The sequence below is a fragment of the Trichechus manatus genome, unplaced genomic scaffold, assembly GCF_000243295.1.
Source record: "Trichechus manatus latirostris isolate Lorelei unplaced genomic scaffold, TriManLat1.0 scaffold00005, whole genome shotgun sequence".
NCBI classification, from domain to species: Eukaryota; Metazoa; Chordata; class Mammalia; order Sirenia; family Trichechidae; genus Trichechus; species Trichechus manatus.
Window position 1 is genome coordinate 24902634 of NW_004443941.1, and position 14388 is coordinate 24917021.

General features: G+C 41.8%; 1 protein-coding gene across 1 annotated transcript in view; it reads left to right on the top strand.

Moving 5' to 3' along the window:
• The first annotated feature begins 5969 nt into the window (after positions 1–5969).
• Positions 5970–14388, top strand: part of HNRNPLL (heterogeneous nuclear ribonucleoprotein L like) — a 45876-nt gene continuing 37457 nt past the window's right edge. The window contains exon 1 of the mRNA XM_023735835.1: positions 5970–6353. Within this exon, the coding sequence (XP_023591603.1) occupies positions 6168–6353 (186 nt within the window). The 5' untranslated portion in view covers positions 5970–6167. The remainder of the gene's footprint in view (positions 6354–14388) is intronic.

Consider the following 14388-nt stretch of genomic DNA (forward strand, 5'->3'; position numbering starts at 1 on the left):
CTAGGAGCTTCTCCGCGCAGGAACCCTGGGTCCAAAGGACGTGCTCTGCTTTCTCGGTGGTATGAGGTCCACATGTCTCTCTGCTTGCTACTCTCTTTCATATCTTAAAAGAGATTGGCTTACGACACAACCTAATCTTGTAGATTTAGTCCTGCCTCATTAACATAACTGCCACTAATCCCATCTCATTAACATCATAGAGATAGGATTTACAATACATACGAATATCATATCAGATGACAAAATGGTGGACAAGCACACAATACTGGGAATCACGGACTAGCCAAGTTGACAGATATTTCTGGGGACACAATTCAATCTATGACAGGTAGTAAAACCTTTTATTCTCAATAAACTTCTAAGTAAAAGAGGTGTCAGATGCCAGAATACCGCTGCAGCCTGCAGTATTACATGCCAGGTTCTTTCTCTTTCCCAAATGTTACAATCATGGGAAAACTTGGGTGCAGCACCTTGGCCCTGCATCCCCACAGAGGTGGAAGGAACAACTTTCCCTGTCTGCATAAAGAAATCCTAGAGTTGCATTCAACCTTTAGTACATGAAAATGGGGCAACAGATTTCAGGAGAATTGGAATATTGGCATCTAATGCTTCATGTGTTAAGAAGATTCAGAAGTCAACCCTTGGGTGACCCAATTATTTTCTGCTTTGAATTTTTTGTTGATCCATGTGTTTTCATTAATGGAAGCACGCTGAATCATTATGTCTCACCTTTGGTAGGTAGTATGGATTTTTTTTTTTCTTGCCCCCTCCCATAAACCTACCCTAAGTGTTTAGTAGTACCTATGAAATACATAATTAGTATACTAATTATACCCCAGAGTCCTCACTGGGGTCTTTCTTTTTTTTTTTTTTTTTTTTTTGAATTGTTGTGCTTTAAATGAAAGTCTACAATTCAAGTTAGTCTCTCATACAAAAATTTATACATGCATTGTATGTGACCCCAGTTGCTCTCCCTATACTGTGACAGCACACTCCTCCTTTCTGCCCCGGATTTCCCATGTCCATTCAACCAACTCCTGACCCTCTCTGCCTTCTCATCTTGTCTCTGGACAGGAGCTGCCCATTTAATCTCATGTATCTACTTGAGCTAAGAAGCACACTCTTCACAGCTATCATTTTATGTCCCATAGTCCAGTCTAATCTTTGTCTGAAGAGTTGGCCTTGGGAATGGTTTTAGTTTTGGGCTAACAGAGAGTCTGGGGGCCATGTCTTCCAGGGTCCCTCTAGTCTCAGTCAGACCATTAAGTCTGGTCTTTTTACTAGAATTTGAGTTCTGCACCCCACTTTTCTCCTGCTCCGTCAGGGACTCTCTGTTGTGTTCCCTGTCAGGGTGCTCACCGGGGTCTAATGATACATACATGTAACAAATAAAAATTCTCAGAATTTCTATTTTTCATACCAAAAATTCAGATACCTCATATAATACCCTGTAAAAACAGTAATTTGTGACCCACAACTGTTTCTTCAGTTTCAAACAGTCATGAAGGCCCCTGCTTTGCAGCACACACACTGTCAGTGGTACAGCAGCTTCCCAATAAACCTCAGAGGCTGAAAAAATTCATGGTCATTATATGTACCGCTGGGCACGAAAGGGTTTTAAATAACAGCTCAAAAAGTAACCAGCTCTGTGACCTTAGTGGGCCAGTCACATCCCTTCTCTTTGGGTTCAGTTTCCTTATCTGTAAAAAGAGGCGGTTGGTTTAAATGATTCATAAGATCATTCCAAATTCTCTTTTCTGTGAAGTGACTCAGGATGTCTACAGGGGCTTGAAGCACAAATAGTTTTGCTTTTAATTATAATCAGTAGTTAAAACTGAAAAAAATTATTTTTTCAATTGAATTTTAATTATATTTGGGAGGTCTTGCTGTTAATCATGTAGCTTATATAAATAAGTTTGTATTTGTTGCTGTGTGCAGTTGAGTCAATTCTGACTCATAGCAACTGTATAGGACAGAGTAGAACTGACCCATAGGATTTCCCTAGGCTGTAATCTTTACGGGAGCAGATTGCCAGGTCTTTCCTCCCTTCAAGTGGTTGGTGGGTTTCAGCCCTCAACCTTTCAGTTAGCAGCTGAGTGCTTGACCACTGTGCCACCAGGGCTCCTAAGTTTGTATTAGTCAATCAAAATACTGATGAAGCAGATGTTCTAATTCTCATGGAACTCAGGAAAGACAAGACCTATTGCATAAGGGAGGAGCAATTACTCCATAAATTGGAACTGATAGTCGCTCCACACTGTAAAACTTGAAGAAGGAAAGAGGACAAAGGTCGGCCACTAATCTCATGGTGAGAGATCATGGGAAGGCAGGGAATTTACCCAAGGAGGACAAATAAAAGGTGGTTCAGTTCAGTCTTTTGAAATAGGTTGAAAGATGATAGGGAGCAATGCTCTCCTTAGCTTTCTTAATTTCATCTACTCTTCAGTTCTGAGTTTACTTCCTCCAAAAAATCCCTAATCTCTTTCTTCTGAATGCCTATACATGCATTGCCCTTATCATTCTTTTTTTTCCCCCAATTCAACTTTTACAGATGTACAACTTATTGACAGCAATTACAATAATCAGCTGTGCAATACCCTTAGTCAATGCGATTTTCCACCTTATCATTCTTTTGATGAAGAGTACCAGCTCTGGAGTCAGGTTGCTTGGTTTCCAAACATGGCTCTCCAGCTTACTAGCTGTGCCTCCAGAGCAGGTTTCTTAGCCTCTCCTAGACTGCCTCTTTAAATGTACAATGAGCGCTGTAACAACGATGCCTTTGGTAAAGGGCTTCTCTCAGAATTTATCTCCATGGCCCTTGTAATGGTTAGCACAGTGCCTGGCACATTGTGACTGTTGTATTACATGAGTGTTATATGTATCTTGTAGCCTATCTCTTGGGTATGTACCTTGTTTCCCAACTTGATTGTATGGCTTACGAATTAGTTCACATAGACCAGTAATGAGAGAGATAACTAAAGGGCAATTTGGGGCTAGATTATGAAGGACCTTAACTATCAATTTCCCCAGGCCTGCTCTGGGCCCACTTCCCACTCTAGTATAAGCCCTGAATCCACTTTAAGTTGTGGCAATGTGAGTTCTTGACCACTGCCTATCCCACTCAACAGCAGCCAGTCTAATCACGCATTCAGACAACTGGCCAAAGACCTGAGGCTGTAGTGCACATGAGATTCCAGATGGTCATTGTATTTAGGAGCTGTTTATGATTTTCTTAGGTACTCTTGGCTACTGGGCAATGGGTAATTTCGTTATTTCATCTAAGTCAAATCACACAGAATACAATCTATGCCCTCCTCCTTTAGTTCTTCTCATGGTATGGAGATGAGATAGCTTGCATTTGCCTTATCAAAGAACCTACTGTCACTGTCTGAACAATTCGTTTGCAACAAGCTCAAAGGTTGTCCATGATTAATATACTGAATCATGTCCTTTAAAAATGCTTTCTCAGTTTTGTTTCTCTAGCTTTTTTTCCCTCAACAGTATGACTTCAGGTATTTGAAAAAATGATAAAGTTAATACTGGTACATATTGACTCCTACCCACAGTGAAGAAAATGCTCAGTACAGCAGCCTAGAATTGGCAAGGCTGGGTTTCCTTACAGGTTGGTGTGAGAGGTACATTTCAACCTGGTATAGGTTGAATGCAGGGCGTTGAGAATTTTAAATCTCTTCACCATCACGAGAAATATTTGGAAAGTTTGTATAAGGCCCTCTGGCTGCCCTCACCCCTCCGACGCTCCATGGATGACATTTCCTCATCTGTAGCCAGGTTTGTAGCTCCCTCTTTCATGTTTCTTCTCTCCACTTCCATTTTATCTTAACTTTAGAAAATGAAGTTCTAATTATTTTTTAGTCCTATTTTGTCAGAATACACCTGCAGCCACACAAAAATTTGATTATAGCTGTATAGTGCTGTGGAAAAGCTTGCAACTGGATTCCAAAATGACAGGCAGTGTAAATTACAAAGTACAAAACAGTGTATGGTAATGCACTCTCAGCAATAAATAAAAATAACTTTTTCAGAGGAAATAACTTTGGAAAAGAGAGAACTAGGCTGGAGCAGGAAACAATCTTCGTTGTTAGGACAGGAAGAGCCACATTTAGGAAAGCACCTTAAGGGCAAGGACAATGGGCACATTTAAGAGACTCTTAATCCCAGGCAATTCTCCAAGGGTTAAATTCAGAAATTGCATTACAGATTTGCCAGTTTCTTTCCTAAAGACATACCCGTTGCTGTCCAGTCGATTCGACTCACAGCGACCTTATAGGACAGAGGAGAACTGCCCCATAAGGTTTCCAAGGCTGTAATCTTTAAAGAAGCAGATTGTCACATCTTTCTCTAGCAGAGCGGCTGGTGGTTTCCAACCGCCGACCTTTAGGTTAGCAACTGAGCTCTCAACTGCAGCGCCACCAGTGGTCCTTTTTTCTAAAGATAGCTGTTATTGTGTGTCCTCCAGTCGATTCTGACTCATAAGACCCTGAAGGGCAGAGTAGAACTACCTCATAGCATTTCCTAGGCTGAAATCTTTAAGGGAGCAGATCACTAGGTCTTTTCTTCCCCAGGGCTCCTGGTGGGTTCGAACTGCCAACCTTTCGGTTAGCAGCTGAGCGCTTAACCATTGCGCCACCAGGGCTCCTTCCCCTAAAGATATACTGGACTTTATTTCCCAAGGACCACTAATTCAGCATTGTTGAGTACCTAAATTGAGCCGAGGACTGGCTCAAGGGATTGGGTTACAAAGATGGAAAGAGCACAGTTCTTATCCTCACGCGCTTCTAATCTTTTAAAATAGAACAGAATAGGGAGTAGGTACAAAGAGCCCTGTGGCAAAAAGAGCACGGAGACAGAAGCAACTAAAAGCCCAAGCCAGGAGTACACAGGGCTCCACAGAGGAAGTGAGCTGTGATTTGAGGAACACTTTTGCTAACCTTTTTTATCTTTCAAAACCAAATAATTAGAAGAAATAAACAGATCATCCAGAAGAGAAAGAGTTGGGATGAAAGGAGACTTTATATCTAAGGTTTAGAACACGTTTATCTGGAGCAAGGACTTGTACAAAGCCCCTGAAATCGTCAGCGAGGAAGGATTCAGATTGCAAATGAGTGATAACTGATCAAACTGACTATGTGGAGTGTCTTCTACAGACTTGCACCTTTGGCATTCAGTAAATGTTGCTGCTGTTCTTGAGTATCACGTTAGGGGCTGGGAGAGAGTTCACCCACTTCTCTCAGATTTTGGACACAACAGGAGCAGAAGGCTAATTTCATGGTTCCAAACCCTTTCCTCCCCTCCCACCTATACAGCTTTAGTGTGTGCGTTTGTGTACGCAGGGATTTTTGAGGTTTTCCCAATCCTCTTTTGAATAAAGAAATTATACAAGCATTCAAATTAGCGGGAAGGCGGTTAACACCCGCCGCCCGGCCCACTGCACGGCTCACTGCCCGTCCGGGTTCGCTCCGCGCCGCGCCGCGCCTCGGGCAGAATCCTAACAGCCCTAACCCCGCCGTGGTAGCAACAGCTCGCAATCGACGCGTGCCAGGCCTTGTGCAGCCGGAACTATCAGGCCGGCGGTCAGTTCCTAAGGCGCAAGGACCGAAGCGAGACCGGGCCTTGAGCCGCTGTTGACGAACAGCACTTACAGCCAATTGGAAGCCTGGTCGGCTTTCCTCCCTGCCAATAGGAGAAATAGGACCCAGGCTGGGGAGGGAGGGGGTGCTTCCCGCGGGCTGCGGCTGGATTCGATTCCGTGATGCAGCCGTGAAGGCGGGGGCGGAGGCTCGGTTTGGTCGGCGGGGAGCGGATTTGGGGAGGAGGGAAGACCGGAAGCCACGGTCTCGTCCCCATCCTTAGATTCGCTCCCCCGGGCAGGGAGCGGAGACGTCGGAGGAGGGAGAGGCTGAATGTTGGGTCGGTGATAAAGGGGAGCGGCCGCTCCGGAGCCACCTGGGGGCATTCCCCCGTCATCCCAGCCGCTCTCCGCACTCACCCGGTTCCCCCGCGACTAGGCGCGCGGCCGCCGCGGACCGTTCGGCCGCGCCGACCTACGCAGAGGCGCTGCCCGCTGCGGGGACTGGCCGGCGGCATCCGAGGCCCGCGCCCCGCCGCCACCCCCGTCCGTCTGCCCGCCGGTCCCTCAGGTCGCCGCCATGTCCTCCTCCTCATCCTCCCCCAGGGAGACGTACGAGGAGGATCAGGAGTACGAGAGCCAGGCCAAGCGCCTCAAGACTGAGGAGGGGGAGATCGACTACTCGGCGGAGGAAGGCGAGAACCGCCGAGAAGCGACGCCCCGGAGCGGGGTCGATGGCGGCAGCGGCCGGAGCTTCTCACAGCCGGTAACAAAGCGCAGCGCCCTGTGTGCGGTGCCTCGCGGTCGCCCCGGAAAGCAGGGCCCCAGGCTTCCTACCTGCCCGCCTTGTTCCCTTTTCTGCTGCGCTGACCGGCTCGGGAAGCGCCGGCGGTTCTGTTGGGGGCTTTTCTTCTTTGCTTGTTTCCCGCATCTCGACCGCGAACACGGCCCCGGGCTGACGGAGGCCCTGCGGCGAGTCCCGAGTCGGACCCTGAACTTGGGGAGGGGAGGGTCGCGAGACTGGGGCGGTGGGAGGTGCTGCTTCCGCGGCAGGGGCTTTGGTGCGAGATTAGCTCTTTGTTGGTTTAACTCCTCCGGTTTTTGGCGGACGACCGGCTCTCTTCAGCTCTTCTGCCTACAGCTTCCGCGCGCTGCTGCGACCCGTTGGGGTGGTCGGGGTCGCAGGATGGGTGCGTCTGTGGTTCCACAGAGGGCTCTCCTTGCCTGGGTCCTGAAGAGAGCCGTAACTAAATGACACATTATACCCTGGCACTCTCATGCTAGTTTCCATGAGGGTTTAATTTAAAATGTTTACTCTTTGCAGGTATAACGTGTATGCTTTGGTAGTTTCGTGATTATTCTGTGCAATTTTGAGTTCCTCGGTTAAAGAAGTGTGTTGGTAGGTGTGTTACTACACCCCTGCTTTCAAGTAAAGCAGATCAGAAAATCATCTCAGTTGTTCGTTGGCAGTATTGCACATTTGCCTCACGAAAGGAGGAACTGAACTCAGGACTTCATTAAATACATGTTCGTAGATTCTTCTCTTTCATCAAAAATGTTAATTGAATGCAGAAGGAATGTGAAATTCATTTTATCCACAGCAAGTAATTATTCAGGTTTAGTTGGATACAGACTTTAAGGAAACAGCAAAGCAACCGTTTTTGCCCTTTTTTGGTGCACTTTACCTTTAACTGTCTTAATGACTTAGACGCTCTTTAAACATTTAACACACTTTGTGATAATGCAGCAAACTTTAATCAAAGCTTACAAAACTGTACACGTATATTCTGTTATTATATTAAAATGCTTTTCACTTATAAGAGGCAAATTAGAAGCCTTTTAGCTATTGTTTGAATTTTTATGTAAAAAAGTCTGGTAAATAGTGGCCCAATTGTTAGAGTTTCCACATATGATAAGGTGATGGACAAGGTTGCAACACATTTTTAAAAAAAGGAACTTTTTCTTCTTATAAATAGTTTACTTATATCTACTTATTACTTTTGATTTTTGTGCTTAGCTATTTGGAATGTTCAAAAAGTAATGTGCAAGTGTGAATAAAGGCAGTGCATTTCTTCTTAGGAAGTTTCAGTTCACAGCTAACTACATTGTTTTTAAAGATTATAAAAATAGGTATAATAGATATTTAGGTGTATTTTGTCAAGAGTCTTGTTTGAGTTTTTGTGCAGCAGCATGAAATGTCTTTTAAGTGTCTTAGAAAAATACTTAAGTCAGCTTAAAAACTTTTTTTTTAAACAGATAAAATATTAAACCTATAGTATTTTTAATGTTGGGAAGTAAATAATATATAGTTAAGGTATTCAAAGTGAATTGTGTATCAGTGGAAGTAGAACTGACAAAGGTTTTGGGGATAGGGTCAGGAGTCTAGTGGTAGCTAGCATGTAATCTGTGTGACCACGGGAAAGTCAGTTACTACCACCCTGAATTCTGTTAGTCTGTAAAACGTGAAAGTTGAACTACGTTTTCCATCCCTGAAGTCGTAGTTCAGTGATAAAAAGAATGCAGCCTTTAAATTACCTAGACAGGAGCTAATATATGCAGATTGAGTTACAAATTCTATTTTTTGTTTATCTTAATGCCGTTATATTTTTTAGGAGAGGATAAATTGTTTTTATTTAATAGAACCAATATTGTACAACGAAGTTTAATGAAGGTTTCTTTTTCTTGCTTTTAAACTTTTTTTCTGAAGTTAATTTTTGGTACTATTTTGAAATTACGGAAACCTGTATATAATAAAAATTCTATCACTGGGACAGGAATTTCCTGGATAGAAGTTTACTGACTAGTACTTCATCATCCAGAAGTACAGTAATTAATCTAACTAAAAGAGTTCAGCCCAGAGGAGAAATATTTTTGTGGTTAAACTGTCAAAGTAAAAGTAGATTAGGTAACAATGTTGAGCGATCTTTTTACCTCTAGTTGAAAGTTCGCAAAGTGAAAAGTAAGACTAAAGGTTTATATTGTTTGGCTTTTCATGATTAACTTTCCATGAGTCCTTTAATAATTTACTAACTAGATTTAAAGTAGAAAGTGAGTGTTTAAGAAATAATGTGGTTCTACCACCAAAGACACAGGGAAAGTATTAGTCCGAGAGATAGAAAGAGCCACGTAAACCAGACTTCATCAGCCTGAGACCAGAAGAACTAGATGGTGCCCAGCTACCACCAATGACTTCCCCTCAGGGAATACAACAGAGAGCCCCAGATGGAGCAGGAGAAAGGTGGGGGTGCAGAACTCAAATTTTAGTGAGAAGACCAGAAAGTCTGACTGAGACGAGAGGAACCCCGGAAAGCATGGTCCCTGGATTCTCTATCAGCCCAGAACTAAAACAGTTTCCAAGGCCAACTCTTCAGACAGGGATTGGACTGGACTGTGGGATGTAAAGTGATACTCGTGAGGAGTGTGCCTCTTAGCTCAAGTAGATACAAGAGACTAAACGGGCAGCTTCTGTCCGGAGGTGAGATGGGAAGGCAGAGAGGGTTAGGAGCTGGTTGAATGGACATGGAGAATCAGGGGTGGAAAGGAGGAGCGTGCTCCCATAGGGAGAGCAATTAGAGTCACGTACAATGTATGTATGAATTTTTGTATGGGAAAAAATAAAAAAGATACAACCTAAAAAGAAAAAAGAAAAATATGGTTCTACCAGTTACCAGATGTTGTCGAGTCGATTCTGATCGAGGTACCCCATGTCAGATAGAACTGTGTTCCATAGGGTTTTCAGTAGCTGATTTTTCAGAAGTAGATCGCCAGGCCTTCCGAGGCACCTCTGAGTGGACTTGAACTGCCAGCCTTTCAGTTAGCAGCCAACCACATTAAGTGTTTGCACCACAACCCTACAGATGCTCCTAACTTAAGGATGAATTGATCATTGTAAATGATCATGATATTTTAAGGTGTAGAGAGAAGTGAGAGAGTTAGTACTTTGGATCTGAGAAATAAGACATCTTTCACTTATGTGTCTTCTGGCACTTATTTTGAAGAGCAAAAACTCCCAGGTTTCTTCAGATTTACTTTGCGGCATTCTTGAACAAGACTTGATTATGGAGGTTTGACCACGTATTATACAATTACTTTATTTTCTTTTTTTCTAAGTTTTATTTATTTTGTTGCTGTTGAGAATATACACAGCAAAATATACACCAATTCATCAGTTCCTACATGTACAGTTCAGTGACATTGATTACATTCTTTGAGTTGTGCAACCATTCTCACCCTACATGTCTGAGTTATTCCTCCCTCCTTAACATAAATTCACTACTCTCTAAGGTTTGTATCTAATCTTTTGAGTTGGTGTTATCAATTTAATCCTATACTATAGATAGTTCTTAAAAAGAGTATAAATGCTCAAGGCAACCTTGTTTACTAGTTAAGCTAAACTTGTTTGGTTTTAAGATGACTTCAGGGGATATTTTTGGTTTAAGGTTTAAAGATTATCTCAGGGCAGTAGTTTCAGGGGTTCATCCACCTTCCAGGCTCCAGAAAGTCCGGAGTCCATGAGAATTTGAAATTCTGTTCTGCATTTTCTTCCTTTTGATCAGGATTCTGCTATGGAATCTTTGATCAAAATGTTCAGTAATGATAGTGGAGCACCATCTGGTTCTTGTGGTCTCATAAAGGCGCAATTACTTTTTTCTTGTGGAAAAAATGGTGTTCTTAAATTTAGCAGGCACAGCTTTCAATATATTACTAGTAAATTTCTGTATCTGCTTGCTTTTAAGAAATCAACTTGACTTCAAGTATTAGGGCTTTACTTGGCAAAACCAATTGAGGAATTGAATTGGGAGGTCACCTAGAAAAGAGTTGCTTTTATGAACCAAACACCTGTTGCTGGCAAGTCAATTCCAACTCATAGCAACCTTATAGGACAGGGTAGAACTGCCCCATAGGGTTTCCAAGGAGCAGCTGGTAGGTTTGAACTGCAGACCTTTTGGTTAGCAGCCGAGTTCTTAACCACTATGCCACCAGGGCTCCAAGCTAGTATCAAAAATTTATGGAGTGCTAATTCATTTTTTTTTTTTATCTCTATTCTGCTATTGAGTAAACAGATGAAAACTGTTATAGTGGTTTGTTTGATGATGAGTTAAAAGTTTAAGTTTCTCTACTTTTAATAGACTTGCAAGATGGCAAAATGACAAGATAAAAGTGTATTATTAGGCTTTCTGAACAAAGAAATATACACTGAGTTATCCAGCGTGAATCCAAGCTAATACTATTACAGTTGTATGATCTAAATTACAGAAATGATATAAATATTATCATGGTTTATTGGTTGAATATGGGATGAGAGATGGGATGAGGTCAGCTTGTAAGCTCAGCTCCCACAGGAAAAGTTTAGAGACAGTGAGCATAGTAACTGTGCTCCCAGGAATAAAAGAGTTCAAGAATGTATGCCCCAGAGCTAAATGCCTGAGCCTTGACGCAGCATCTATACCAGTAGGGTCCTGTGTCTTCTCTAGCTAAACTGCTGCAGTAGAGTGAGGATTACTTATTTTTAGGCCCAGTTTCGAGAAAGAAATAAAAAGTAGATTTTACCGTCTTTGGTTTTAATGAGTGAATGTTTCTTGGTGTGAGTACATATAGTGACTTTTTTTCTATAAACAGTTCTTTAGCTATTTATAGAGCCAGAAGTACAACCAAAGCAGTGTCTTGGCTTTGCTACCAGTAAGCTTTGTGACTTAACCTCCCTGGGTCGCAATTTCCTACCTGTCGCACAGAATGGTTACATTATATGATTGCTAAAATGTCTTGATTCATTAAAAAATAATACTTGAATCCCTATTGTGTGCTAGGTTCTAGTCTAGGCGATGGGGGATATAATAGTGAAAAAACACTCTAGCTAAGAATCTGTGATTCTACATAGTGCTTTTTTTCCCCATCCATAAAACTGAATACAACTTTCAGGGCTTGCAGTTGCAGCCACAGAAACAACTCAGATGAGCTTAAACCAGAAAACCAAACCTGTTGCCGTTGAGTCAATTCTGACTCATAGCTACACTACAGGACAGAATAGAACTGCCCCATAGAGTTTCCTGGGAGCAGCGGGTGGATTTGAACTGCCGACCTCTTGGTTAGCAGCCAAGCTCTTAACCACTACGCCGCCAGGGCTTAAGCAAAACAAAAATGGGGGAAAGGGAATTTATTGGCCAGAGTAACTTGGGAAAGCCAAATTGTGGCACAAGTTCCAGGCATGGCTGGATCCAGAGATTTAAATTCTGTCATAGGGACTTGATTCTGTCTTTTTCCACGTTTTGGCTCTGCTTTTCTCTGTGTTGGTTTGATTGTCCATGTGGTGATAAAGCTAGACTTACATTCTTACAGCTAGCAAATCAAGAGAGCACTCTCTGCTCCACTCTCTGTATTTATCCCCTCTGATCAACCATTTTTGGATTATGATTTCCCCCTCGCCCCTCAGCTAATCACCGGGCCACCTCTGAGGTTTGGGAGGCATGACTGTGTGATTGAGAATGCCACAGGAATAATATATTCTTGAGGTTTTTGTTTTTGTTTTTCAAACCAGAAAAAGGGGGAAGGGATTCTGAGTAGGCAAAAACCAAGGATTTCTACTACATGAGCCAAAAAAAAAAAAAAAAAAAAAATTTTAAAATGTTATTTGAATCATGTGGTTGTTCCTTTTAGTTTTTGCTCTGTTAGGTGATCAATGTACCTAAAAGCTTTGGATAGGAAAATTAAAGGGTTTCTCACAATTAGGATGTGCTCTGCTATGTCTTTAAAAAAAGAAAAAAAGACCAAGTAAAAACGTGTAATTGTTTAACTTAGTTTGAAAAAAAAAATTATGTAGGTTAACTCTAAGCATGTTGTTGGGTGCCATCGAGTCCATTCCATCTCCTAGTGACCCCATGTGACAGAGTAGAAAGAAATGCCTGATAAGGTTTTCTTGGCTGTAATTACGGAAGCAGATTGTCAGGTCTTTTTCCTGCAGAGTAACTGAGTGGGTTCAAACTGCCAACCTTTCAGTGAGTAACCAAGCGCTTAACCTTTGTGCCATGAGGGCATACTATGAGTTAAAATAATATTTGCAACTACCCTTTAAAACTTATTTGTCCTTGGTCTATAGGAAGTATCCAAAGTAAGGGAGAAGATAATCTTCTTATATCTGGAAATACTATCCTCGTTTCTTGGTACTATGTTGATAAAATCTAATGTATCCAAAGAACGATTATCAGTATGGAGAAGGCACTGGAGATCACATTATAAGAGGAGTGATGGAAGAATCTGAGATATTTACCCTGAAGGGTGAATTTAGGTGTGCTACGAGAAACCATTATACGTAATTGGAAAGTTGTCGTGTGGAAGGGGGAAATGTAGATGGGACTAGAGGGTACCAACTAATATTTATTGAACCTTTGTTCAGTAACTACATCTGCACTGTTCTTGATGTTTTATATATGTTCTTCCATTTATTGTTGTAAAATAAGGATTTTTTTTTCTTTTTTGGGGGAAAGAGAAACTGAGGCTCAGAAAAGTGTAGTAATTAGCCTGTGATTACTGAGTAAGTATCCAAACAAGGATTCAAACATTGGTGTGATTTTTGGATAGAAAACTACAGGAAGCAGATTTGGATGCATATTATGAAGCGTTTTCTAAAAATATAATGGATTGGTCTTCTGAGGTATAGTATGTTTCCTGTCATTGGAGGTGTTGAAGGAAAGACTGGATAATTATTTGGAAGCAGGTCTGTGTGTTTCAGGGTGGGGAGTGATGTATTGAATTTGAAGTTGGTCTTTTTCAATCCTGTAATTACAGGAAGGCAGAAAAAGTCATTCAGTGACTGCTGAGCAGGTATTGTGCCTGGAGATGTTAGGAAAACAAATACTTAAGGATGTTATGCTTGGCCTTCATGAATTTACAGTTTTGCTGCTTTACTGTCTGAACAAGTGTTAATAGCCCTTCTCATTTCTCTTGGATAGAAGGAACTTCATTTGTATTCTGTGGAGCTTCCCTCCTTTCCCTCCTCTTCAGTGGAGCCTAGCCTGGTTTTCCACGTACTGAAGACAAAGTTGGCACTTCAGTTTGATGTTATTGGTTTGTCCTTAAGATAGCTTTTGAGGGGCTCTGGATTTGAAATGGCTGTTATGATTAGACTGGTTGTAGAAGCTGCAGTGGGGACCAGATCATGCTTCTATTATAGTTGACCAGTTTAAAGAAGGGATTTATATGTACATTGCAAGCATGACTTCATTTGCTGGGTACTCACCTGGAATGTTGTTTCTAGCTTAAGCAATAGGTATGATAGACCAGGAGAGAGCCTAGATAACTAAACATTTCATTTTGATGCATAGGATTGTTAGTTTCTTTTGTGGTTACCTTAAAATTTACCCCTGTTTTTCTAAGTTTAAATCAGTCTTTTATTTCTTTATATCGCCTTGACTTTTCTCCATATGAAAAATATACGCCTGCATTTTTAGTCCCTCTTTTTTGTTTTAATGTGGTCATCTTTTACATATTGACATCTCTGTTTCCCTATTTTCAGTGTTTTAGCTTTGATTTATTTTTGTTACTTCCCTGCCTGGGTTGACACCTGGTTGCTGTGTCCTGTGTTCTAGTCTTGGGTTGTTATCTGATGTCATTGATTTTCTAACCAGAGGACTCCCGTTAGTACTTCTTGTAGTTTTTGTTTGGTTTTTGCAAATTCCTTAAACTTCTGTTTATGTGGAAATGCCATAATTTTGCCATCATATTTGAGAGACAGTTTTGCTGGATATATAATTCTTCGCTGGCAATTTTTTTCCTTCAAGGCTTTATATATGTCATCCCATTGCCTT